Below are 25,879 nucleotides of genomic sequence, written 5' to 3'. Positions count from 1 at the left end.
TGGGGCGGAGGACCTGCTGCTCTCGGATGCACTGGGCTTGGTCCCTGGACCTCTTCTCCAGGCCCCCTTCCCTTCTGGAACCTTCTCTTGGCTCATGGCTCTAAAGCACCATGTGTTCTTGCCCTCGGCTCTCCAGCCCAGCCTCGCCCAGGAACTCCACTCCTCCCATTAAAATGCAAATTCCGTGATGAAACATGGTTTTGCTGGCATCCTCACCTTCAGCACCTAGAACAGCACCTGGCTCAGGTAGGGGCTCAGGAAATGCTGAGTAAACACAGGAAGGCCCTCCGTGGCCTGGGAAACTCCTCGGAACCAGGAGTCAGATCAGTCAAACCACCTGGCACTGAACTGGCTGCCTCTGTCTTCATCCACCGGCGAATAGTGGGAGGTGTTTTTAAATCCTGACTCCAGGATATTTTTTCCATTGATTTTTTTAGAGAAAGTGGAAGGGAAGGAGGGAGAAGTAGAAGGAGAGAAGAGAGAGGAGAGAAGAGAGAGGAGAGAGGAGAGAGAAGCATTGATATGAGAGAGACACATTGAGTAGTTGCCTCCCACATGTACCCGTGGGCCGGGATCGATCCTGCAACCCAGGTATGTGCCCTTGACCAGGAATTGAACCCGTGACCCTTTGGTTCCTGGGCCGACACTCTAATCACTGAGAACACCGGCCAAAGCAGAATGGAAGATTTTATTGAGCATTGGTGACTTTTCTGGCTCCTTCACTGCGCCTCAGGCACTGAGTTCTGGGTGCCTTATCTCTGTGCAGGGTGGGGCTCAGAAGCAAGGGCTCTGGGCTGGAATCCTGCCTCTGGCACTTCCCAGCCCTGTGACCTTATCTGTGCCTCAGTTTCCTCCTCTGCAAAACCAGTGATAGCTGTGCTGCTCACAGGTCCTTAAGCTGCGACTTGACTTAGGCCAGGGGCTGAGAAACTGAATTACGTGCCATGTTAGTGGGAACCCCCAGGGCATACCTGCACATTTTGGTGGTAGAATTGAAAAGTTTCACTTTGTAGCCGCTGTTGGAGATGAGCAGGAAGAGTTCCTTGGTGAGTGGTGGGTACCAGATCATACAGGTGGGGTAGTTGCCCTGGTCAGTTTGGTGAATGTCCAGCACTTCCAGGTGGTTTTTGTAGCTCCCGAGAAGATTATACTCGATCTGCAGAGGCGCCCAGACGGACAAACATGAAGACAGAGCTGGATGAAGTCAGCCCAAAGTCCTATTCTAAGAGAAGACTGGGCTAGACCCTTAACCTAATAAGCTACCAGGAGGAAGTATTCATTACGAGCAAAATGAGGAGTAAGCGCTCTGAAACATGATGCCATTTAATGCTCACCACTCCCAAGCCAAGTAGTACTGCTGTGCCCATTTTACAGATGAGAAAACCGATGTTCAGAGAGGTGCAGGGGCTTGCCCAAGGTCACACAGTTAAGAAGTGTAAAGTGAGGATTCAAATTTAGGTCCAGCTGACTCCAAAACCTGAACTCTTACAGTTACTAGTATGTTATATGGCTTCCTTTCCCCATTATCTTGGGGGCAGGAACTCATTCATACCTAAGTCTCAGCACCTGATAGTCATAAATCAGCGGCCTGCTGAATTTCACCCACAGGTAGGTTTTGGTGGCCAAACCAGGATGGAAGGAAGGATGGATGTATGGATGGGTGTACGGATGGGTGGATGGATGGGTGGATAGGTGAATGGATAGAATAAAGGAAGGAAGGGGAGGGAAATTAAGATGATGGACAGATACACAGACTGGTTGATTTCGAATGCTCTTGGCTTGATCATGTAGCATTACTTTTGACGCTGTCCCTACCTTTCCCTCTTATCTCACATTCTCCGTGAGGTGTGACATTTGGGGAAGAAGTGTCGGTGAGTGTCGGCTTTCCAAATTACAGAGAGGCGGGGGCGGCCGGGTTTCCATGCCGTGGGAACCCCACCTCCCTGCCGCCGCCGCACCTCTTCCCAGAAGCCTCCTCACTCAGGACACGAGTCGGAGCCGTGTTAAGACCAAGTACCGACTCGGGGAGGTTTACACTACTTCTCGGTACACTCACTGCCTCCAACACACACACACACACAGAGTGGGCCCGGGTCTGTGCCGGACACCGGGGAGGGAACAAGAGTGAGACGCAGGGGCCGGTGAACGGAAAGGACCGGCTCACCAGGAGCCTGTCTCTGCCGAGGCTCAGCAATCTAGGCTCATTGCTGTCCAGATGGACCCCGAACAGGAGGCTTCGAATGCCTTGGCGATGAGAGCGCAGCCGTGCCAGGTATTCCCAGACCCTCTGACTATTTCTGACCTTGACCATGTAAACAGCCACAGTAAAATTTGCATCCTGCATATGAGCAAAAGAACGGAAGTTATTCTTTTTTTACAGTTTTTAACTTAAAAATAATCTTTATTGCCCTGGCCAGGTAGCTCAGTTGGTTAGAGCGTCGTCCCAGGGTGCCACGGTTATGGGTTCAGTCTCGGTCAGGGCACATACCAGTATAAGAAGCAACCAATGAATGCATAAACAAGTGGGACAACAATTCGATGTTTCTCTCTGTCTCTTTCTAAGAAGCAATTTAAAAAAAATCATCATTATGTTTTTTGTACCAATTTTGCTGTGAGAATATTTTGTCTGAAAATAAATCTTGGTCTATTGGAGCAAGTGGTAAAATGATGCCCATTTTACAGATGAGAAAATTAAGGTTGAAAGTGGATAACTCACAAAGATAGCGGTGTCTCTGACACCACCTCGTCCCCACCTCATTCTCTGTGGAAGCCCTGACTCCTTTTGCCTCTGTCTCCCCATCTCTATATCCAGCTACAAATGAAAAGGTAGACTTTTCCTAAAAAGCATGATGGTTGAGCCCTGGCCAGTGTAGCTCAGTGGGTAGAGTTTCGGCCCTTGAACCAAAGGGTGGTGGGTTTGATTCCTAGTCAAGGGCAGGTACCTGGGTTGCAGGCTCAATCCCTAGCCCTGGTCAGGGGTGCATTTGGGAGGCAACCAATCAATGTGTCTCTCACATTGTTGTTTCTCTCTTTCTCTCCCTCTCCTTCCCTCCCTTCTACTCTCTCTAAAAAAATCAATGGAAAAAACATCCTTGGGTGAGGATTAACAAAACAAAGAAATGACTTTATTGTTCTCCTAAAAAATGACACATGCTCATTATAAAATTTTTTTTAAAAAAGTATCATGGATGAGAGTGACACGGTCAGAGTGGGCGACAGTGGCCTGAAGGGCACGCAGGGGGTGTGTGGCGGGGGCACGGTGGCTGCTGGCCGCTGGCAGTGCTGTGATCTGACCGGGAGGCAGGTCAGGCTGAGGCCGGAGGTGCTGGGGAGGCACCGGAGGGGTGGACGGCGGTTCTGTCGAGTGAAGACGGTTGCCTCGTCTCTTCCCACAGACACCCAGGCAGGATGAGAACGCGACGAAGAGAACCGGCAGGAAGGGAGAGGGCGAGGGCGGAGGAAATCTTCACTGGGTTCGGGAACCCCATTCATAGAGGGGAGGACAGAACCCGAGGTGCGGGGGGAAGACTTCGCTTTGAGATAAAGGAGAATGTCATCTCGTCACAAAAATGAAAGGGGCAGATGAAAGAATGGATGCAGAGAAGGGGTCCCAAAACTAACAAACCAAAGTAGTTGTCAGGGTCCACGCTTAGAAGTTCTGAGGCCCTGGCCTTATTTTCAGGCAAAAGTCCCCTCACCCCACCCCTTTCCTCTTTTAATAACAGCTTTATCGAGCTATAATTCACATACAATGCAATTCGTTTAAAGTGTACGGATCAATGGGTTTTAGTATATTCCGAGCTGTACGTCCATCATCAAAAATCCTATATCCTTCAGCAGTTATTCTCTAACCTCCCAACCCCCCCTTTTTTTTAATGTTTTTAAATTGATTTCAGAGAAGGAGGGAGGGAGGGAGGGAGGGAGAGAGAGAGAGAAGCATCAATGATGAGAGAGAATTTTCGAATGGCTGCCTCCTGCATGCCCCCTACTGGCATGCCTGTACCTGTCAGGACAAACCATCATGCTTTTTAGGAAAAAAGTCTACCTTTTCATTTGTATCTGGATATAGAGATGGGGAGACAAAGGCAAAAGGAGTCAGGGCTTCCACAGAGAATGAGGTGGGGACGAGGTGGTGTCAGAGACACCGCTACCTTCTTCCCCATATGTGAGTTACCTACTCTCAACCTGCATGCCCGAAACCCAGGCATGTGCCCTGACTAGGAATTGAACCCTGACCTCATGGTTCATGGGTCAATGCTCAACCACTGAGCTACACTAGCCAGGGCCCCCTCTCTTTAAAAAAAAAATACAATAATTTTAGAGAGAGAAAAAGAGGGGAGGGAGAAAGAGAGGGGGGGGCGGGGAGAGAGAGAGAGACTGATTTATTGTCTCACTTATTTATGCATTTATTGGTTGATTCTTGCATGTGCCCTGACCAGAGATCAAACCCACAATCTCTGTAAATCAGACTGAGCTACCTGGGGCCAGTGCCTCTTTGGCTTTAAATAAGGTTGCTGAGCCACACAGAACAGTCTCAGTGAAAACACTCACCGCGGTTGCCATGTACTGGGAGTTATGGGAGAAGCTGATGTGAGTCACGCTGGTCCTGGAATAGTTGAAAGGCTCTGGGATTCCATTTTCCAAGGACATCGCATCAAGAATGTAAACTGTCCCCTCGATGAAGCCAGCTCCAAGAAGGTCTCCTGAAATCACAAGCCAGAGAACAGTGGGTGAAAGGGCTTCTTGCCTGGCTGGTGGGGCACAATGGTTGAGTGTCGACCTATGAACCAGGAGGTCACAGTTCGATTCTAGGACAGGGCACATGCCCAGAGATTGTAGGCTTGATCTCCAGCATGGGGCATGCAGGAGGCAGCTGATAAATGATTCTCTCTCGTCATTGATGTTTCCATCTCTCTCTCCCTCTCCCTTCCTCTTTGAAATCAATAAAAATTTTTAGAAATTTTCTTTTTAAAAAGGGCTTCTTTCATTTAAGAAACACAGACTGTGCCAGGCCTTGTCCTAGGTCCCCAGGAGACAGCGATGAGTGACAGACAAGGTCCCCCGTAGGAGAAAACAACCCTGAAAAGCATGACAGCCTGGGAGGAACGCTCAGAGGCCCTAAGCACGGAGGGCTGCAGGAGCCAGAGGGAGAAGGCGTCTCGTCTGGCCAGGCGGAGGGAGTCGTGTCACGGCCAACTCCCAGCAGCTGTGACAGCCACAGCCGGCCATTGTGTCTGCTTCGCTCTGGAACCTGAGAGAGGCGGATACAACGAAAGTACCTTCGGGGTTGTAGGTCAGACTCTGGATTCCAAGCCCCTTCTCGAAGACTCTGCTGAAAAGGTATCTTTTCTTTTCATAATCCCACACTTTGATCATGCCACAGGCACTCCCGATGGTGATGAGGGGCTGATATGGGTGGCAGGAGATGGCACAAATGGCTTCCTTGGGCTCTACGAGTAACTTCTCCAGTTTGGTCTCATCTGCCTTTAAGTGGTACACGATCGCATCAGATGTTCCGATGATAAAATTCCTGTTTGCCAAGGAGAGACCAAACAGCATCAGCGTTTGCAGGGAACGGGCGCGCCAGCCAGCCACGCTGCTTCTAATTGCCCATGAAACGCCTCTGTCGTCTGTAATTTAGTGACATTATTAACCCACCGCCTCCAAAAATATACCACGCACCCCCAACAGCCTCCATTTGCAAGTGAAAAAGCCCACATTTCTCCATGGAAATTGAGTCATTAGGCATGCAGATGGACAGTCGGTTGTACAATTAGCTAATCTGCACATGCAAATATTCATTTGTGTATGCAAATATGGAGCTGGGCGCACACATACAGCCGCGCCTGCAGATACCGCCAGGGTAATTGAGCAGGCTCACAGATAATTCCGTCTTGAAATGTTATGGCTATTAATTATCAAAGGCCTTTAACTGCGCCGCGAGGACAAACTCGGCTTCCAGAAGAGACCAGCCTGCAAGCGAAGGACTCCAGGCGGAGCAGGGATCAGAGCTCAGGGATAAGCCCTTGCAGCTTCTAGTCACGGAAGAATCTTCATATGAAATTAATGTTTCATTTTTAAAAATGAGTCGGGATTATAATCAGCCAGAGAGACCCATCTACCAGCTATGCTCAGGGCTGACCCGGACGGCCGGTTCCCTCACTTCCCATCCCAGGAATGAGGTGGACACTCCCGGACAATCCTTTCTGACCATTCAGACGACTAGATTCAGGAACAACGTACCTTATGACAAAAATGTCACCTTTTAAAGTGCAGTCTGAAGGGTAGTTTGATTTCTCGGTAGGAGGCGTCGCCGGGGTCTTTGAAAAGGACAGCGTTCTTATGGAGCTCAGTTTGAAGTTGCTGAACCAGTTAATGATGGACAGGGTGCGATCGTAGAACTTAATGTTACCCTTCACGTCACCTGTGACAATATAGCTGAAATGGAGAATAACATCAGTTTGTTAAAGAATAGTAATAAGTACCGTCTATATTTTTAAACATTTTTTTCAAATAAAAAAAAATTGTTGTTGGTTGGAGAGAGAGGAAGGGGCAGGAGGGAGAGGGAGAAATACTGATTTGTTGTTTCACTTATTTATGCATTTATTGGTTGCTTCCTGCACGTCCCCTGACTGGGGATTGAACCTGCAACCTTGGCGTATCAGAATGATGCTCCAGCCAACTGAGCTACCCAGCCAGGGCCTCAGTACCATGTACTGAGCACTTAATTGTATATCAGGCTCTGGATTCCTTCTGGGCATTGTAAAAACTCCACTTAATGGTCTGCCCTGTGAGGCTGGTTTTGCTCTTATCCCCTTTACAGCTAGGGAACTAAGGCTCAGAGAAGTTAAGAAACCTGCTCAGGGCCTGGGGTTGCCAGATTTAGCAAATAAAAATGCAGAAAGCCCAGTTAAATGTGAATTTCAGCCGGACAATGAATAATTTTTTAGTGTAAGTTTGTCCCCAATATTGTACAGAACATACTTATGCCTGGTAACCCTTTCAGGTCCACGTGGTGAGTGAGACCATGCAGGGGTCCAGGTGTGTCCAACACAGTCGCTGCTCTCTGCTCTATGATCCCCTGCTCTCCGAGACCAGCCACAGTGACTTACATTCTCCGCCTTGAGACTGCAGACAACCACAGAGGCTGTCTACCGGCCTTCCAAGATCTCACAAGCTGCAAATGGGCGTTTTATAAGAAAATTGGCATTTTCGCCAATTACACAGCCCACCTGCCTTGCTTATTAATCAGAAACCTCATTTAATCACTTTGGGTATATAAGAGGAAACTCCCCCCCTTCCCCCCCAACTTCCCCCGGCCAGTATGGCTCAGTGGTGGAGCGTCGACCCAGGTACTAAGAGGTCACGGTTCGATTCCCGGTCAGGGCACATGGCTGGGTTTCAGGCTCCATTTCCAGTAGGGGGAGTGCAGGGGACAGCAGATCAATGATGTTTCTCTTGTTGATGTTTCTCTCTCTCTATCCCTCTCCCTTCCTCTCCCTAAAAAACAATTAAAAAAATTTTTTTTTAAAAAAGAAGGCGTTGCTGTTAGAGCGACTGTAAAACCCTGTCCAATCACCACAGCCAAAGGCAAAGATGCTTTTATTTCCAGTCCTCAGATCCATCCCTAATGGGCTTGCTTTAAAAAAAAAAAAAAAAAAAATATATATATATATATATATATATATATATATATATATATATATATATATTTTTATTCATTTTAGAGAGGAAGGGAGAGGGAGAGAGAGAGATAGAAACATCAATGATGAGAGAGAATCGTTGATTGGCTGCCTCCTGCACACTCCCTACTGGGGATCGAGCCTGCAACCCAGGCTTGTGCCCTTGACTGGAATCAAACCTGGGGCCCTTCAGTCTGCAGGCCGACGCTCCATTCACTGAACCAAACCAGCTAGGGCAGTGGTTCTCAACCTTGGCTGCCCATTAGAATCACCTGGGAATCGTTTTAAAATCCTGATTTCTGGGCCTCATCCTCTGGAAATTGTTTCATTGTTACTAATGTTGTGGCCCCACCCCATAACAAAGAAACAGAATTTCCGGAGGATGAGGCCCAGAAATCAGGATTTTAAAAAGATTCCCAGGGGATTCTAATGGGCAGCCAAGGTTGAGAACCACTGAGCTAGGGCAAGGACTTGCTTTTTTTGAGCCTGTGACAGAATTCTAATCACGGGGGAAGTTGGGGGGGGAAGGTGGAGGGAGTTTCCTCTTATATACCCAAAGTGATTAAATGAGGTTTCTGATTAATAAGCAAGGCAGGTGGGCTGTGTAATTGGTGAAAACGCCTTTCACTGCCCTCTGCTGGAAAGAAACGGCAAAGCAGGCCACGCATTTTCAGAGAGCTTTCCTGGCTGGGTTTCATTTAACATGGGGGGGGGGGGGGGGGGGGGGACCGAGGCCTGGTCTTTCCTGGGCCCTAACCCCCGACTAATACAAGGTTGATGGCATCGTGAACTGCAGTTCTACTACTGATCTCTTCGCACCGCCGAGTGAGGGTGACAATTGCGTTTCTCTGTCCACCTGCACCAGGGCCTCCGTGTCTGCTGTATAAAAGAAAGGAGAGGGGCCTGGCCTGTCTGGCTCAGTGAATCTCTGGTCCAGGGCACGTAACTGGGTTGCAGGATCGATCCCCAGCGCTGGTTGGGCGTGTGCAGGAGGCAAACAGTCAGTGTGTCTCTCTCACATCAATGTTTCTGTGTGTGTATGTGTGTGTGTGTGTGTGTGTGTGTCTTTCCCCCTCCCTTCCACTCTCTAGAAATCAATGAAAGAATATCCTCTGGTGAGGATTTTAAAAAAAAAAAAAAAGAAAAAGGAAAGGAGAGGGAAAGCAAAGCAGCTTTCAGAAAGCAGGTGGCACGGGGACTCCAACCATACGGGCAGGGTCCTGTCTTTAGGGGCTTTTCTCCATCCTTTTGGGAACTTCTCTATCACACCAATGAGGACTATTTGGCTCAGAGCTCCCCTGTGCCAGACAGTGAGCTAAGCGTTTAACATGCCTTGTCTCCCTAACTCCTCATGAAATCGCTCAGAGACGGATACTATTGTGCCCATCTTACAGATGGAAAAATGGAAGCTTGAGGAAGTTCAGTTCTCTGCCCACTCAGCAAGATAGGGATGTATCTGGAATGGGAACACTCTCTCTCTGAGGCGAAGGCTTTTTATAAAAAATATATATTTTTTTTTATTGATTTCAGAGAGGAAGGGAGAGGGACAGAGAGATAGAAACATCAATGATAGAATTATTGATTGGCTGCCTCCTGCATGCCTCCTACTGAGGATCCAGCCTGCAACCCAGGCATGTGCCCTTGATCGGAATTGAACCTGGGACCCTTCAGTCCCCAGGTCAACACTCTATCCACTGAGCTCAACTAATGTCCCTGGATATATTCTATGCATATACAAAATACAGGTATACATTTAAAAGGGTTTTTAATACTTTTATAGGCCCTGGCCAGGTAGCTCTGTTGGTTAGAGCATCATCCCTATATGCCAAGATTGTGGGTTCGATCCCCGGTCAGGACACATACAGGAATCAACCAATGAATGCATGAATAAGTGGGATAACAAATCGGTGTTTCTCTCCCTCCCTTCCTCTCTCTCTAAAAATCAATAAATAAAATTTTATAAAAGACTTTGATGGTCTTTTTAAGAAATGAAATATCTACACTAATAAAAGACAAAGATGCTAATTGACCGTACCTTTGCTACGCACATCAGCCAATCAGAAGAGTATGCAAATTAACCCAGCAAAGATGGCCGTTAAATTTGCATACTGCAGGCGGGCAGGGTGGGACAGCGCCATCCACCGCCCGCCCCAACTGCAGGATCGGGCCTGCCCTGTGTGACCCGGGGAGGTGGGGCAGGCACTGCGGCATCAGGCCTGCCATCTGCCACCCGGGGAGCGGGCCTAAGCCAGGAGGTGGTTATCTCCCGAGGGGTCCCAGACTGTGAGAGGGCACAGGTCGGGCTGAGGGACACCCCTCCCTGCCAGTGCACAAATTTTTGTGCACCAGGCCTCTAGTATATATATATAAAAAGCTAAGCGACCGGCCAGCCAGCCAACTGGCCAACCGGCCAGTAAGTATGACGCACACTGACCACCAAGGGGCAGATACTCAATGTAGGAGCTGCTGAGTGACGGCAACTTTGCAGAGTGTCCTCTCACACTCCGGACCCCGCAGGGGATGTTGGACTGCGGTTTCAGTCCAATCCCTGCAGGCCAGGTCGAGGGACCCCACCTGCCTGAGGGACCCCACTCATTCCACAGACGCCCTTTGAGCCCCGGCGCCACCCCAGGTATGGCCAGTTGAGGAGGGACCTCAGGAGGTTGGCTCCAAGGTGTGTCTAGCCCATCTCGCCCAGTCTCACCCCACCGGCCGCCTTCTAATTAATTTCTTTTCAATGTGCACGAATCCGTGCACTGGGCCTCTAGTATTTTTATAATCATCTACAGCTACTTTTTAGTTCCGTTAATTACCTGTCAACCGTAGTAAGCACAGTGATACCCTCTTTCTGCAAGTGAACCAGTTTACAAGGCTTGATGTAGGGGAGGGTGGAGGCAGACAGCGGTGGGCGGTACACATCCCAGACCACCAGCTTCCCTTCCAGGGTGGCCGACAGGACTTGGGTGAAATTCAGGTGAAAGATGGACTGGCTGAACTTCCCCACGTGCTTGTTGAACGTCTGCATTTCAAAAGGCAGATCATGAGCTATCGTTGGTGAGACGCATAAAACAAGCTGTTTACCCACACGTGGCGTTTTATAACACCGCCCTGAAATATAGTAGAAAAAGATACAAAAGTTTAAAAAGCACAGATCAATCCCTTAAAAAAAAACGCTCCCCTGTGGATTGCCCTGGCCCAGGCAGCTCTGAAGCTCACGTGCTAAGATTGAGTGAAGGGTTGTGTATTCTGTCCATTAAACTGTTTGCTGAAAGCAAATGCCAGAGTGGCCAAGCTCTGCTCCTACCTGTTCCACTTTCCTCGCTGAGGTTTCAGAGACGGGTAAAGAAACCGAGGTCTGCCGTGGGCAGAAGCACACCCCAGCCGCGAGACTCCATAAAACAGTTCTCCCAGCCCCCCTGGGACCATCCGTTACCCTCAGCAGCGGGAGTGAAGCACTGGACACGAGCGTCCCTCAGGCTCCCTGTGAAGCTTGTGCTACGTAGAGTAAGGCACGGGGTGGCCTTAGACAACGTCTTAGAGGGGAGGTATAGGGAGAACCCAGAGCAGGGAGTGGCCCCGCTCCACGAGGGATCAGCAAATGAAATAAAGGAGAGGAACTTGCAGTCTGTCTGTCATACGACGCAGTACGTCTGCCGCCCGATTGTCTAAGATCCTAAGGTTTACCTCGTCTGGCCTGAACACAAGAGGAATCAGTAAAAACAAAAACAAAAAAACAACTGGTTAAGCAAGGGCACCGGGCTTTTCCTAAGAGCAGCCCCGTTTCAATACGAAGCACTTTTATTATTTCAAACCACAGAGACTCCGTGGAGCGTAACGGCCACGAATAACTGGAACGGGCTGCATTTATTTGTTGATAATTTGATCTACGAAAAACAGGAGTTTGCAGACAGAATCATCTCTCCCATGTCCGTCCCTCTCGTCGTCGTCTTTCCTCTTGGCGTGCCCTCTCCGACATGGGATTTCTGTGAGTCACACCAGGAGTGCAGGCGGGAAGCAGAAAAACTACCCTGTGGCTCTCGCTGAGCGCAGACCACCCGGGTCTCAGGTCAGGAAATGCGCAGGTGACGGGACTCAGTTCCGCCGCACAGGCGGTCGCTCCGGGTGACCAGGCAAGGACGGCGCTGCCTCCAAGGCCTGGCTCACCGCTCTTCTGCTGGCCCTTAAAAAATCTAAATGTCCGATATCTTTTCTTACAATATGCTTTTATAGATTTCAGAGAGAGGAAGGGAGAGGGAGAGAGAAAGAAACATCAGTGATGAGAGAGAATCATCGATCGGCTGCCTCCTGCACGCCCCACACCGGGGACCAAGCCCACAACATGGGCCTGTGCCCTGACCAGGAATAGCACCGTGACCTCCTGGTTCATAGGTCGATGCTCGACCACGGAGCCACACCGGCGTGGCTCAGTATCTTTATTACTCTGAACACTGAGCAGCCAGCTACTCTGTGTTCAACGACTCTACTTACGTGACTCCATACTAAGTGCCCTTCTTTGTCATATGTGCACGCATAGCTCACTGAAGCCATCACTTTCTGGGGGGGATATGTTCTCATGGGAGTAAACTTCCTTTTCTATAATATTTTATTTTTAACAGCACATCCGTTATTTTCAACTGACAAATTCAATATGGTAAAGGACCCAACTAAAGTATTTTTATATATTATTTCCCTACATTAAGACATGCAAAGAGCAGCCCAAAACGACTGAGCTCTCACGTACATGTTTATTCTCCACAAAACCAGATGTATAAAAAAGCGACGGGGAAAAATAAATATAAATAAATAAAAAAGCGACGGACATACTCACTTTTTCTGTTAAAAGTGGGGCACTGTGAATAAGTATCTCTCTCTCTTCATACTGGTAAGTACAGGAAAAAAACAAACAAAAAAAATCACTACTAAAACAAAGACCTGGTTTCCCAAAGAAGAACTAACTACATAACAACAAAATCGGAACAAACGCATCTAAACAGGCTCAGAGCTTCGCAGCTTCTACAGGTAAGAGGACTGCTACCTCCAGGGACAGCCAGAAACATTCAGCCAGAAGAGCAAACAGTGAAGAATTGCCACAAATGATTGCGACCTGAAATGGTGGTCAGTGCGAGTGGATTCCACCTGTGTAAGGCTCTCAAGCTATCACAAATACCTGAAGTAATGATTATCGCTGAAAATCAGCCACGCAATGTGTTTTTGTTATTTACTGCCATCTCCTATTGAGGTAAAATGGACATCACATAAAATCAGCCACTGACCCTTTTAAAGTGTACAATTCAGTGATACTTAGTCTGTGAACAGTGCTGTGTAACCATCATTCCTCTCCCCAGAGGGCAGCCCCTGCCCATTAAGTGGTCTGCCCCAGCCCCTCCTCCAGCCCTGAGAACCACTATTCTGGATCCTGTCTCGATGGGTTTACCTATTCCGGACCTCTCACGTAAGTGGAATATTCCATTTACACCACGTGACTTTGTGTGTCTGGCTTCTCTCTCACTCGGCGTCACGTTTTCAAGGTTCACCCATGGTGTAGGATGAAATCAGCTCTCCATTCCTTTTAACGGCTAAATAATATCCCATTGTATAGATGGACCACCTTTTGTTTATCCACTCATGTGCTGATGGACATTTGGTTTGGTTCAACTTTTTGGTTATTGCGAATGCCGCTGCTGCTGTGAACACCTGTGTGTATTTTTTGTCTGTTTTCAATTCTTTTGAGGCTATACCTAGGAATGGCTGACTCGTATGGTAATTTTACGTTTAACTTCTTCAAAAAAAAATACGTTGTTAATTGTTTTTTTTTCTGAGAGAGAGGGAAGGAGGGAGAGGAAGGAAGATAGAAACATCCATGATAGAGAAACATTGATGAGCTGCCTGCTGCACGCCCGCTACTGGAGATCGAGCCTGAAACCCCAGCATATGCCCTGACCGGAAATCAAACCAGACACCTCTTGGTACATGGGCCGACGCTCAATCCACTGAGCCACACCGGCTGGGCTATGTTTGACTTTTGATCTTGTTTTAATGTCATTATTTTGCCCTGTGTCAGTATAAATATTGCTGACCTGTTTTCTAATCCTTTCTAAAAGGCCCAAGATCTCAAAAACACAAAAACACTACCCTATACTTTAGACCTGTTAAATATATTCATATAGATATTTGACTTTTTATTTAAAAATTAAATAAGAGTTAAATTATCTACTTCAGAATTAATATGCTAATTTCCAATGTGACTAAAATAAATACTGTAATTAAATCAAAACACTTCAATATATTTATTGCTTCCTAAGAACATATTGTTACATTACCAAAACATCTGTCCTCAAAGGATGAACATGTGTTTGTTAGTAAATTTAAAACAAATCGAGATATTTGTACTTACCCACAAATAATGTATTGCCCGTACTTTACTATTGCTCACCAATTCTTTATTATTTGTTGGATTAAAAATAAGGTAGTTCTGAAATATAAAGTATGGAGACATATTACAATAAACAATAAATTTTCTGTTTCTCTCTGGTTAAGCTAAATGTTCAAATTAAGTGAGATTTTTATTAAAATGCATAACTGAATAGGAATCTAAAACAGAGCAGACGTGGCATTTTATAAGCAGTAGGAATATAAATACCGATCATTAAAGTTAACGGTCTCAGTGCATTCCCTTTCTTAGTCTCATTTATTATAGCTCATCATCTAGGAATTAGAACAAGCAAAAGTAAACCAGCATTCACCAACAACTCTTATTCTGTGTTCTTGAGGAGAAAGGCCACTGCGTACACATTTCTGAATCTGACAGGCCCACAGGTAGCTTGGAATGAATACAAAATATTGGAAGGAGATTCTGCTTCCTGCCAAGGTGCTGAACAGCAGGGGGACCTGGCTCCCTTCCTGAAAACCAGCCCCGCAGACCCTCTAGAAGCGAGGGAGGCGTGCAATGCAGAGACTGAACGATCCCTCAACAGAAACTGGGAAACCCCGGGAGGCTTTCCGCGTGCGTCTTAAGATGGCACCGGTACAGCCCGAGACGCAGGGTTGCAGGCGTGGCATCAAGAAGCAAGCTGGACAAAGACGTTGAATGCATATATGCACAACACAGCCTATAGGGTGCTGAAGGCCTGGGGAGGGCGGGAGGGGGGACGGGGCGGGCTGGAGGGGGTCAACGGAGGAAAAAAGGGGACATATGTAACATTTTCAATAATAAAGCATCATTTTTTTAAAAAAGCAGCAGCAGCAGCGGGTTGGAGCCTGGCTGGTGTGGCTCAGTAGTTGAGTGTCGACCTATGAAGCAGGAAGTCACAGTTCAATTCCCCATCAGGGCACATGCCCAGAGTTTAAGGCTCAATCCCCGGTGGAGGGAGAGCAGGAGACAGCCCATCAATCTCTCTCTCTCTCCCTCTCCCTTCCCCTCTGAAATCAATAAAAATATATTTTTAAAAAAAAGAATACAGTAGAATTTTGCACATAAGAAGTATTCAAAAAAGTTAGTTATTATCAGAAATCAAGTGAGATCTCGGTTATGAAAACGTTTTAAAAAGCTCTACTGCACCAAAACTCCCCTAAAACAAGAAGTCGCTTTGGCTTGGCCTGAGTGACCTTAGGTAGGTCCTTCCAGGCTCAGACTGAACTCACCTGAAAACCGTACTCCTTGGGCAGGTCCAGCGTGCATGCCGGGGTTTCGGCCGCTAAAGTCCACCTCCAGATGCAAACTTTCTGTAAGTGAGAGCAGACAGGAGGACGGGGTGTCCGGGGGCCTCTGGAGTCACCACACTGCTGGTTAACCCTGGAACCTGTTCACTAAGCATAGTGCCCAGGCTAAGCCGCGAGGCACAGAGCTCCCGACAACGTGGAGTCCAGTCTTCCCAAGAGCATCGCAGATGCCACGTGGCCTGAACAGAGCGGCTCCCGGGGACGCTCTGGACGCGTCGGCCAGCCCACGGAGGCCACCCTGAAGGTCCCTGTACCTGGATTTCGGCATCTGAGATGGTTGCCAGATACTTGGCATCGCGGGTCATGGCTATGGCCCTGATGCCTTCGCCTTCCGGGCAGCTGTCGAATATTGTGTGCACGGGAATCCTGCAAGACAGGACGGGGAACAAGCATTTGCTGGCCCTGCCCTGGTTCCCACAGGGACCCACTTCAAAAGCATAACGACTGGGGATAAATAAATGTGGTGTTTCCATGCAGCGGAATATTACTCGGCCGTGAAAAGAAATGAGCACGGACGCACACTGCAACGTGGATGAACCTTACGTCATGCAGAGCCCGGCCGGCCTGGCTCAATGGTTGAGTGTCCACCCATGAACCAGGTCACAGCTCGATTCCTGGTCAGGGCACATGCCCGGGTTGCAGGCTTGATCCCCAGTAGGGGGCGTGCAAGGGGCAGCCAATCGATGATTCTCTCTCATTGAATGTTTCTCTCTATCCCTCTCTCTTCCTCTCTATGAAATCAATAAAAAGATACTTTTAAATAATTCTTTATTGTTGAAAGCATTACATATGTCTTCTTTTTCCCCCATTGACCCCCTCCAGCCCACCCGTACCCCCTGCCTCAGGACCTCACCACCCCATTGTCTGTGTCCATGGGCCTTGCATATATGTATACGAGGTCTTTGGTTGATTACCTCCCACCTACCCACCCTCCCCCACCTTCCCTCCGAGATTCCGCACTCTGTCCCATGCTTCCATGTCTCTGGATCCACTCCGTTCATCAGTTTATTTTGTTAATTAGATTCCACATATGAGTGAGATCATGTGATTCTTGTCTTTCTCTGAATGACTCATTTCACTTAGCATGATACTCTCCAGGTCCCTCCATTCTGTCTCAAAGGGTAAGAGATTCTTCTTTTTTACCACTGCATAGTATTCCATGTACCACAGCTAATATAAATGTACCACAGCTAATAAAAAGGTATTTTTTAAAAAAGAAGAAGGTAGATTGGGGAAAGTCACCACAATTTTGTGAAAAAAACAAATTGCAAAACAGTATACACAGCATGTCCTGACTGTGTGTGTGTGTGTGTGTGTGTGTGTGTGTGTGTTTATGGGAATAGATTCCCAACTAAACAATGGTGACTTGGAGAAGGGGTTTGAGTGCGAAAAACTTTATTTTTTTTTTTTTTTATAAACTTCTGTACTGTGTCAGTTGGCAAGATGTTAGAACTGTAAGAAACAGACAAAGCCTCGACACATGCAGAGATTAATCAGGACATTTAAACATCTAAGAGAGCCAAAGGAATGCAACGGACAACAGAAGCCATGATGGAAGCAAGCTGTCATGTTGGGGTCCCCGACTTCATCAGAAATGAAGAGCGGGTGGTGGCAAGAAGATGCAATCCAGGAACCTGGCTACCAGCTCCCCGCCCCTTTTTTTTGCATTGTGGAGCTGTTGGTACAGAGAATACGAGCAGTGTCCCGCTTGGCCAGAACCAGGTCCGTGTGCTGGCTGAGGGCCAGCCTGGTTCTCTGTTGCCCGGAAACTCCAACCCACTGTGTAGCCGCCCCAAACATTCATGTGGAAAGGCGGTCCGCACGTTGTTGGGAATGGCACAATGATGTCCTTAGTTGGAAGATATATCTTACCCCTGGGGAGATTTAGAATTCAATATAGAGAAGATGAAATCAGTCAAACCTACACTTTTTTTTTATCCTCACCCAAGGATATTTTTCCATTGATTTTAGAGAAAGTGGAAGAAAGAGCAAGAGATAGAAACACTGACATGAGAGAAACATCGACTGATTGCCTCCTGTACGCACCCTGACCAGGGCCAGGCCAGGGAAGAGCCTGCAACCAAGGTACATGCCCTTGACGGGACTTGAACCCGGGACCCTTTGGTCTGCAGGCTGACACTCTATCCTCTGAGCCAAACCAGGTAGGACCAGACCTACATTCTTAACATATTTGTGATTAGAGAATCAGTTGCTTCTTATTAGGAACTAGAGGCCCAGTGCATGAAATTCATGCACAGGGGTGTGTGTCCCTCAGCCCAGCCTTCACCCTCTCCAATATGGGACCCCTCGAGGGATGTCTGACTGCCCACCGGGATCGGGCCTAAATGGGCAGTCGTACATCCCTCTCACAATCCAGGACTGCTGGCTCCCAACTGCTCACCTGCCTGCCTGCCTGACTGCCCCTAACCACTCCCGTACCAGCCTGATTGATGCCTAACTGCTCCCCTGCTGGCCCGATTGCCACTAACTGTCCTCCCCTGCCAGCCCGGTCACCCCTAATTGCCCTCCCTTGCCAGGCTGGTCCCCCCAACTGCCCTCCCCTGCAGGCCTGGTCACCCCCAACTGCCTTCCCCTGCAGGCCTGGTACCCCCAACTGCCCTCCCCTGCAGGCCTGGTCACTCCCAACTTCCCTCCTTTGTAGGCCTGGTCACCCCCAACTGCCCTCCCCTGCAGGCCTGGTCCCCCCAACTGCCCTCCCCTGCAGGCCTGGTCACCCCCAACTGCCCTCCCCTGCAGGCCTGGTCACCTCCAACTGCCCTCCCCTGCAGGCCTGGTCACCCCCAACTGCCCTCCTCTATAGGCCTGATTGCCCCCAACTGCCCTCCCCTGCAGGCCTGGTCACCCCCAACTGCCCTCCCCTGCAGGCCTGGTCACCCCCAACTGCCCTCCTCTATAGGCCTGGTCACCCCCAACTGCCCTCCCCTGCAGGCCTGGTCACCCCCAACTGCCCTCCCCTGCAGGCCTGGTCACCTCCAACTGCCCTCCCCTGCAGGCCTGGTCACCCCCAACTGCCCTCCTCTGTAGGCCTGATTGCCCCCAACTGCCCTCCCCTGCAGGCCTGGTCACCCCCAACTGCCCTCCTCTGTAGGCCTGATTGCCCCCAACTGCCCTCCCCTGCAGGCCTGGTCACCCCCAACTGCCCTCCCCTGCAGGCCTGGTCACCCCCAACTGCCCTCCCCTGCAGGCCTGGTCACCTCCAACTGCCCTCCCCTGCAGGCCTGGTCACCCCCAACTGCCCTCCTCTGTAGGCCTGATTGCCCCCAACTGCCCTCCTCTGCAGGCCTGGTCACCCCCAACTGCCCTCCTCTGTAGGCCTGATTGCCCCCAACTGCCCTCCTCTGCAGGCCTGGTCACCCCCAACTGCCTTCCCCTGCAGGCCTGGTACCCCCAACTGCCCTCCTCTGCAGGCCTGGTACCCCCAACTGCCCTCCTCTGCAGGCCTGGACACCCCCAACTGCCCTCCTCTGCAGGCCTGGACACCCCCAACTGCCCTCCTCTATAGGCCTGGTCACCCCCAACTGCCCTCCTCTATAGGCCTGGTCACCCCCAACTGCCCTCCTCTGCAGGCCTGGTCACCCCCAACTGCCCTCCTCTGCAGGCCTGGTCACCCCCAACTGCCCTCCCCTGCAGGCCTGGGCACCCCCAACTGCCCTCCTCTGCAGGCCTGGACACCCCCAACCGCCCTCCTCTGCAGGCCTGGTCACCCCCAACCGCCCTCCCCTGCAGGCCTGGACACCCCCAACCGCCCTCCCCTGCAGGCCTGGTCACCTCCAACTGCCCTCCCCTGCAGGCCTGGTCACCCCCAACTGCCCTCCTCTGCAGGCCTGGTCACCCCCAACTGCCCTCCCCTGCAGGCCTGGACACCCCCAACTGCCCTCCTCTGCAGGCCTGGACACCCCCAACTGCCCTCCTCTGCAGGCCTGGACACCCCCAACTGCCCTCCTCTGCAGGCCTGGTCACCCCCAACCGCCCTCCCCTGCCAGCCATCTTGTGTCCACATGGGAGCGGCCATCTTGTGTATTGGAGTGATGGTCAATTTGCATATTACCTCTTTATTAGATAGTATGGGTGATGTTTAAGAAAATTTAATATATCAAAGTCTCTAATATTATATTTGTGATTCTAATTCAAAGTACATAATTGATTTTGACATAATTTTAAATTCAAATCGTATTAGGTTTATAAACAATATTAGGACGCTTAAGAGAACTTAAGATTTGCCATACTTATGTCTAATTTATTAGATTTACAAGAATCACTTAAGCATGGGTGAAGGATTTAGTTGTTAATGAGACTACTACAGAACTTAAAGATGAAACCAAGTATATTCAACTTTTAAATGCAGCTTAAAATGTTTAAAAGGAGTAAATAATCAAATTTGTAAGTGGAGCCAAACATTAATCAAAATCCCCTTAAAGGAGATTGCAAAAATATGCTAGGTTCATAAATAAAATAAGATTTATAAGTTGAAGAAAAAGCTTAAAGAAGAACTATAATTTTCAATTTGTCACTTTAATAAAGTGAATATTAATTCCAAACCAAATAATCTTTTCTGGGTCCCCAAGTCATTTGTGAATCATAAAACTCATAGCTTGAATTGTTAGCCACAGATACGCTTTACTTTGTAAATTTTTTTAACCCTTACCTGAAGATATATTAATTTATTTTTTTTTCAGAGAGGAAGGGAGAGGGAGAGAGACAGAAACATCAATGATGAAAGAGAATCGTGGATTGGCTGCCTCCTGCACACTCCCTACTGGAGATTGAGCCCCAATCCAGGCATATGTCCTGACCAGGAATTGAACCTCTTGGTTCATGGGTTGACACTCAATCACTAAGTCGGTTGGCTACTTACTGATTTTAGAGAGAGAGGGTGACAGAGAGAGAGAGAGAGGGAAACACTGATGTGAGAGAGAAACATCGGTTGCTCCCACAAGCACATGACTGGGGATTGAACCTGCAACCTAGGTATGTGCCCTGACCAGGAATCAAACCTGCAAACTTTTTGGTGTACAGGATGATGCTCCAACCAACTGAGCCACCTGGCTGGGATAGATATGCTTTACTCTGTAATTAAAAAAAAAAAAAAATCACTGCCTCACGTTGCTCCCAGTCTAGTGGGGAGACTGCTTTATAAATAAGAAAAAAATCAAAGGCCGAACCGGTTTGGCTCAGTGGATAGAGCGTCGGCCTGCGGACTGAAGGGTCCCGGGTTCGATTCCGGTCAGGGGCATGTACCTTCGTTGCGGGTGCATCCCCAGTGGGGGCCGTGCAGGAGGCAGCTGATCAATCTTTCTCTCTCATCGATGTTTCTGGCTCTCTATCCCTCTCCCTTCTTCTCTGTAAAAAATCAATAAAATATATTTTTTTTAAAAAGAAGAAGAAAGAAAAAAATCAAAGGATAAGCGACTGCAAGGGGCCTGCGGGGCCTGGGGAGGAGGAGCTTCCGAGAAGCGGCGCCAGGCACTGTGCCGGCCGCTCTCCCCCACAATCCCTGCAGGTCAGTGCAGTGGTCTAGATAGTGAAATTCCTGTCTACCCAGAACCTCCAAGTGTGATCTCATTTAGAAACAGGGGCTTTGCAGATGTAATTAACTCGGTTCAGATGAGGTGACACTGGACGAGGGTGGGCCCTGAATCCAATGACTGGTGTCCGCACAGAAGAGAAGGCACAGAGAGATGTGTAGGGGGGGAAGGCCATGTGAGGATGGAAACAGCCTGGAGGACTGGCCTATTAGCCATGAGCACTGGGGCTCGCCGGCCGCCATCAGCAGCTGGAAGAGGACATGGGACAGACTCTCCCAGGAGAGTCCGAACCAGCCAGCTTCCGACTGCTGGACTCGTGAACTGAGAAATCTGTCATTTTAAGCCTCCCAGCTGGTGGTCCTTTGGCGCAGCAGCCGCAGGAAAGGAAAACGACAGGTATGACTGGACGGGGACAGTCCTCACTTCTCTGGGCCTCCAAGCCGGGTACTGCGACCTGGCTCCCCTCAGCCCAGGCCACTCTGGGGCACAACAAACGGAGTTTCTGGGCTGAAAGAACCAAGAATCGGAAATGGGAAATTCGCCCAGGCCATGTCCATCAGGCCTCGAGGCGACAAGACAGCCGGGCTTCCCGGGCAGCCTCCCACTCACCTGTGCCCCATCCCTGGCTTCACGTCCCCGCACGCACGCACTGTTCACTGCCTGCTGGTCACAGTGGCAGATATTCTACGAAAACTGGGAGGGGGGGGAAGGCGGGGGAGGGGAGGGAGTGACGGCGCCAAGCCTACCCTGTGAAGGAGTCCCAGATGATCAACAGGCAGTCGGGCCCTGTGTCGGCCGTGGCGATCCACCGCCTGTCCTCGCTGACGCACATGCAGGAGATCACGTTGGGGTGGCCCTACGGAAACGGGGGAAGCAGCTTTGAAACATGGAGGATGCAGCCCAGCCCTGGTATCGGCAGGAAAGACTGGGGCCCCACCAAGAGCCGAGCCCCTTCCCCGGCGCATCGGGCTGGAAATTCTACTTCTAGGAGGCAGATGCCTTACGTTGCGGCCACATGTCTGGGACCCCGGCACAATTCTGAGTGTTAACTGAACTCTTAGAAAACGCTTTGTGCTGTTTTGTTCTAGGCCAGTGGTTCTCAACCTTCTGGCCCTTTAAATACAGTTCCTCATGCTGTGGCCCAACCATAGAATTATTTTCGTTGCTACTTCATCACTGTCATGTTGCTACTGTGATGAATCGTCATGTAAATACCTGATACGCAGGATGGTCTTAGGCGTCCCCTGTGAAAGGGTCGTTCGACCGCCAAAGGGGTCGCGACCCACAGGTTGAGAACCGCTGCTCTAGGCGTTGACTAAGGAAGTCCTTATTAAAATGTATGTTAATTGCCCTGGCTGGTGTGGCTCAGTTGGTTGAGCCTTGTGCCATGCACCGAGAGGTCACCGTTCGATTCCCAGTCCGGGGCACGTGCCTGGGTTAGAGGCTCCATCCCCAGTCGGGGGCGTGCAGGAAGCAGCCGATCGATGATTCTCTCTCATCACTGATGTTTCTATCTCTCTCTCCCTCCCCCTTCCCTCTCTGAAATCAATAAAAAAATACATATTTAAAAAATCAAATAAAATAAGAATTTAAAAAATACATGTTCACTGAAAGGGTAACAGAGAACTGTCTATCACAGTGACGGCGAACCTTCTGAGCTTGGCGTGTCAGCACTTTGAAAAACCCTAACTTAACTCTGGTGCCGTGTCACATATAGAAATTTTTTGATATTTGCAACCATAGTAAAACAGAGAAAGAACAAAGTAGGTGGGATCTCAATACCAGATATCAAGCTGTATTACAAAGCCACTGTTCTCAAAACTGCCTGGTACTGGCACAAGAACAGACATATAGATCAATGGAATAGAATTGAGAGCCCAGAAATCGGCCCGAACCAAAGATGTATATTTTTGATATTTATTTTATATATTTAAATGCCATTTAACAAAGAAAAATCAACCAAAAAAATGAGTTCGCGTGTCACCTCTGACACGCGTGTCATAGGTTCGCCATCACTGGTCTATGAGGTTAACTATTGGGAAGTTAGACACCAAGGAAACGCGGCACTTGGACAGGTAAACGACGGCCAGGAAACGGGCCACCCATGCCAGAGCAGAAGACGCAGGGGGGGGGGGGGGCGCGGAGCGGGGTGAACAAGAAGAAAGTTGTGGAGGACAAACTGACCCCACCTCCCAGCATGAGTAGGAGGACCAAAGCCCTTTGAAAGCTGGAAGGGAAGCCAAGGGTTAATACGGTCGGTCGGAAGCCCTTTGTGCGTAGTTCTGCGGAGACAACACAATCTATTCTGGCCACGTTTCTACGGAAATGTGAAACACGCAGATGTTTTAAACTCGTGTTGCTGTAAAATTAAAATCCGCGGCTGTTTGTAAATTGATTCTGATTAGAATCGGAGAGACAGCAGCGAACAATAAAATGTGTCCCTAAACACAGGATGTGCCACAGTTCAGAAGAGAGGTGGGGAAGCATGAGGGTGATGCAGAGTGAAGTCAGCCCCGGGAATAAAAAACGAACGGCTGTATCCAAGCTGAAGATGGCCTCTGGGGCCCGCCGGCGGAACAGCCGCCTACCCGAAGGTGATGCTGAGTGTTCTTGTAAACGTTGTAGATGACGGCGGTGTGGGCGTTGGCGTACAGGAGCACCCGCTGCTCTTCGTCTCGGATGTAGTACACAGGGAGAGAACTGTTCCATCCGAACTTCCAAGTCATGGTCTGGAAGACAAAGGCAAGACCAGCAAGACGCTACCATGTGTCCAGCCCGAGCTGCGACTCCAGGCGCTTCCCTCCTCCCTTCTCCCCTTTGCAGCCCCATCATAGTTCCGGACATAAGTCCGGTACCCAGGCAACGGCCTGTGGGTCCCTCAAGGGTTATCGTGAGGAACAAGGCTTTTTCCTTTATTCTCGGCACGACCAGCACTAGGTAAACAGTAGGAGCTAAATTAATGTCGAAGTGCATAAAGTGATGCCCAGGAGGTGCAGGTGGGGAAAGCCACAGCTGGTCTGGATGCCACCAGCACAGAGGGGACAGGAGATGGTTACAGTTATACCAAACTCTAATAGTAGTCACCTCAGGCAGAAGGGGTTGGGGTGGGGAGGTGCAAGAAGTGGAATCCTGCCTTTAAAAATAAATAAATAAATGAAGAGCATCTACTCATTTTAACAGAAAGAAGAAACAATAAAGGCAAAAGGAAAGTGCTGGAAACCATTTACTGTCTTTATTAGCTGAGTATAGACAGAGACCCCAAAAGTTAGTAACCTTGAAGCCCTAGCGAAGGTCAGGGCTGTGTACCACCCAGTTAATCTAGATAATGGTAGCTGAAGCAACTACCCTACCTTTAATCATGTAAATTGGCTAAGGGTCATGTTATGACCTAATCTGTGTGTCATTGAAACCTCCTTACCCTAGGGCTACCCCAGACCAAATAAAAGGGTGGAGCAGCCAGAGCTTCCGGGGAAGTCTCTCTCTCCTTGAGTTGGACTTGCCCGCCTGGCTCCCCGACAGACATTTCCAAATTATCTCGTGTCTTTTTCTCTCATTTGTTGTGCGGCTCCTCTTTCAGATACCGAACCCTGCTCCACGCTGGACGTGGAAGGAAACTAACTCAGCAGGAAAGGGAAAAGATAAAAGGAAAAAGAGCTAAACAAATCAGCAAAGCAAAAAGGTCCAGGAAAGTTCCAGTTCTGCAGCGAGCCCGAGGCTAACTGGACCCCGGGGACCGCTGGCACAACGCTGAGTGTTAACTGAACTCTTGGGGAACACTTGGCGTTTTGTTCTAGGCACTGACTAAGGAAGTCCTTACTCAAAAATACGTTAATTGCCCTGGCTGGTGTCGCTCGGTTGCTGGAGCCTGTGCCATGCACCTCGAGGCCACCGTTCGATTCCCGGTCCAGGGCATGTGGGCAGTGGCTTTTGTCAGGTCCAGAGAGCGGGGCCCCGACACCCAGACCACTTGCTCTCCCGAGTGACAGTCCCTGGCGGATCAAGGCAAAAGTCTTCACTGGCTCTAACACTCAACGATTCTTTCTTCCAGGCTGAGCAGCTGCAAGTTTAACCTGGAACTCCACTGCTCAGAGTCGCCACACCAACAGAAAGGAACTGTCAGTTGTCTGCGTTTCCCGCTAGGCATTTTCCCACCCTCATCCTCATCCTCCTCCTCCTCCTCATCTCATTAACACCTGCCAAGTGCTCGCTCTGTGTTAGGAATGAAGTTAAGTACTTCATAGACCAGGCGTCCTCAAACTACGGCCCGCGGGCCACATGCAAATACAAATATTGTATTTGTTCCCCTTTTGTTTTTTTACTTCAAAATAAGATACATGCAGTGTGCATAGGAATTTGTTCATAGTTTTTTTTTTTAAACTATAGTCCGGCCCTCCAACGGTCTGAGGGACAGTGAATTGGCCCCCTGTTTAAAAAGTTTGAGGACCCCTGTTCATACACACTCAATCACTTACAAATCTTCCACAGCCATGAATCTACAGGGGAAAAGGAGAAAAAGTGGGGGGGGGGGCAGGGGATGAATCCTAGGAAACAATTTTCAGAAGCCAGCAGATGGAGAAAGAAGGGGGGGAAAGCCCTTCTCCTCCTTCCCTTGGTAAACGATAATATTTTTACTCCTGGCAGATGGTGCCTCCTGGAATACTGTCAGCGGCCGTGAAGGCAGGTTCCCCCGGGCTGCCTGGTGCCTTTCCCAGTGGCTTTCAGTTCTCAGGAACCAATGAAGGCAGGAGGGGTGAGGAGAGGAGGGGAAAAGAAGGAACCGACGCCCTGGCTGGTGTGGCTCGGTCGGTTGGGCGTCATCCCGCACACCGAAAGGCTGCTGGTTAGATTCCTGGTCAGGACACACGCCAGCGTTCCGGGCTCAGTCCTCAGTAGGGGGTGTGCAGGAGGCAGCCAATAAATATGTCACTCTCA

The 25,879-nt window shown here is 49.3% G+C and overlaps 1 protein-coding gene across 2 annotated transcripts in view; it reads right to left on the bottom strand.

Moving 5' to 3' along the window:
- The window catches only part of CFAP251 (cilia and flagella associated protein 251), a 50,937-nt gene that overhangs the window by 21,452 nt on the left and 3,606 nt on the right, over window positions 1-25,879 (bottom strand). The window contains exons 4-15 of one of the 2 annotated variants that reach the window (XM_059676081.1): window positions 23,536-23,676; window positions 21,694-21,803; window positions 15,656-15,767; window positions 15,324-15,404; window positions 14,077-14,154; window positions 12,511-12,561; window positions 10,496-10,701; window positions 6,244-6,438; window positions 5,280-5,530; window positions 4,552-4,703; window positions 2,165-2,338; window positions 972-1,156 (exon numbers count right to left, since the gene is read on the bottom strand). In XM_059676081.1, the coding sequence (XP_059532064.1) occupies window positions 972-1,156; window positions 2,165-2,338; window positions 4,552-4,703; window positions 5,280-5,530; window positions 6,244-6,438; window positions 10,496-10,701; window positions 12,511-12,561; window positions 14,077-14,154; window positions 15,324-15,404; window positions 15,656-15,767; window positions 21,694-21,803; window positions 23,536-23,676 (1,736 nt within the window). The remainder of the gene's footprint in view (window positions 1-971; window positions 1,157-2,164; window positions 2,339-4,551; window positions 4,704-5,279; window positions 5,531-6,243; window positions 6,439-10,495; window positions 10,702-12,510; window positions 12,562-14,076; window positions 14,155-15,323; window positions 15,405-15,655; window positions 15,768-21,693; window positions 21,804-23,535; window positions 23,677-25,879) is intronic. The other variant, XM_059676083.1, reaches the window with a different exon arrangement.

The sequence above is a fragment of the Myotis daubentonii genome, chromosome 19 (assembly GCF_963259705.1).
Source record: "Myotis daubentonii chromosome 19, mMyoDau2.1, whole genome shotgun sequence".
Lineage (NCBI taxonomy): Eukaryota > Metazoa > Chordata > Mammalia > Chiroptera > Vespertilionidae > Myotis > Myotis daubentonii.
This window is presented reverse-complemented; position numbering and strand designations above follow the sequence as displayed.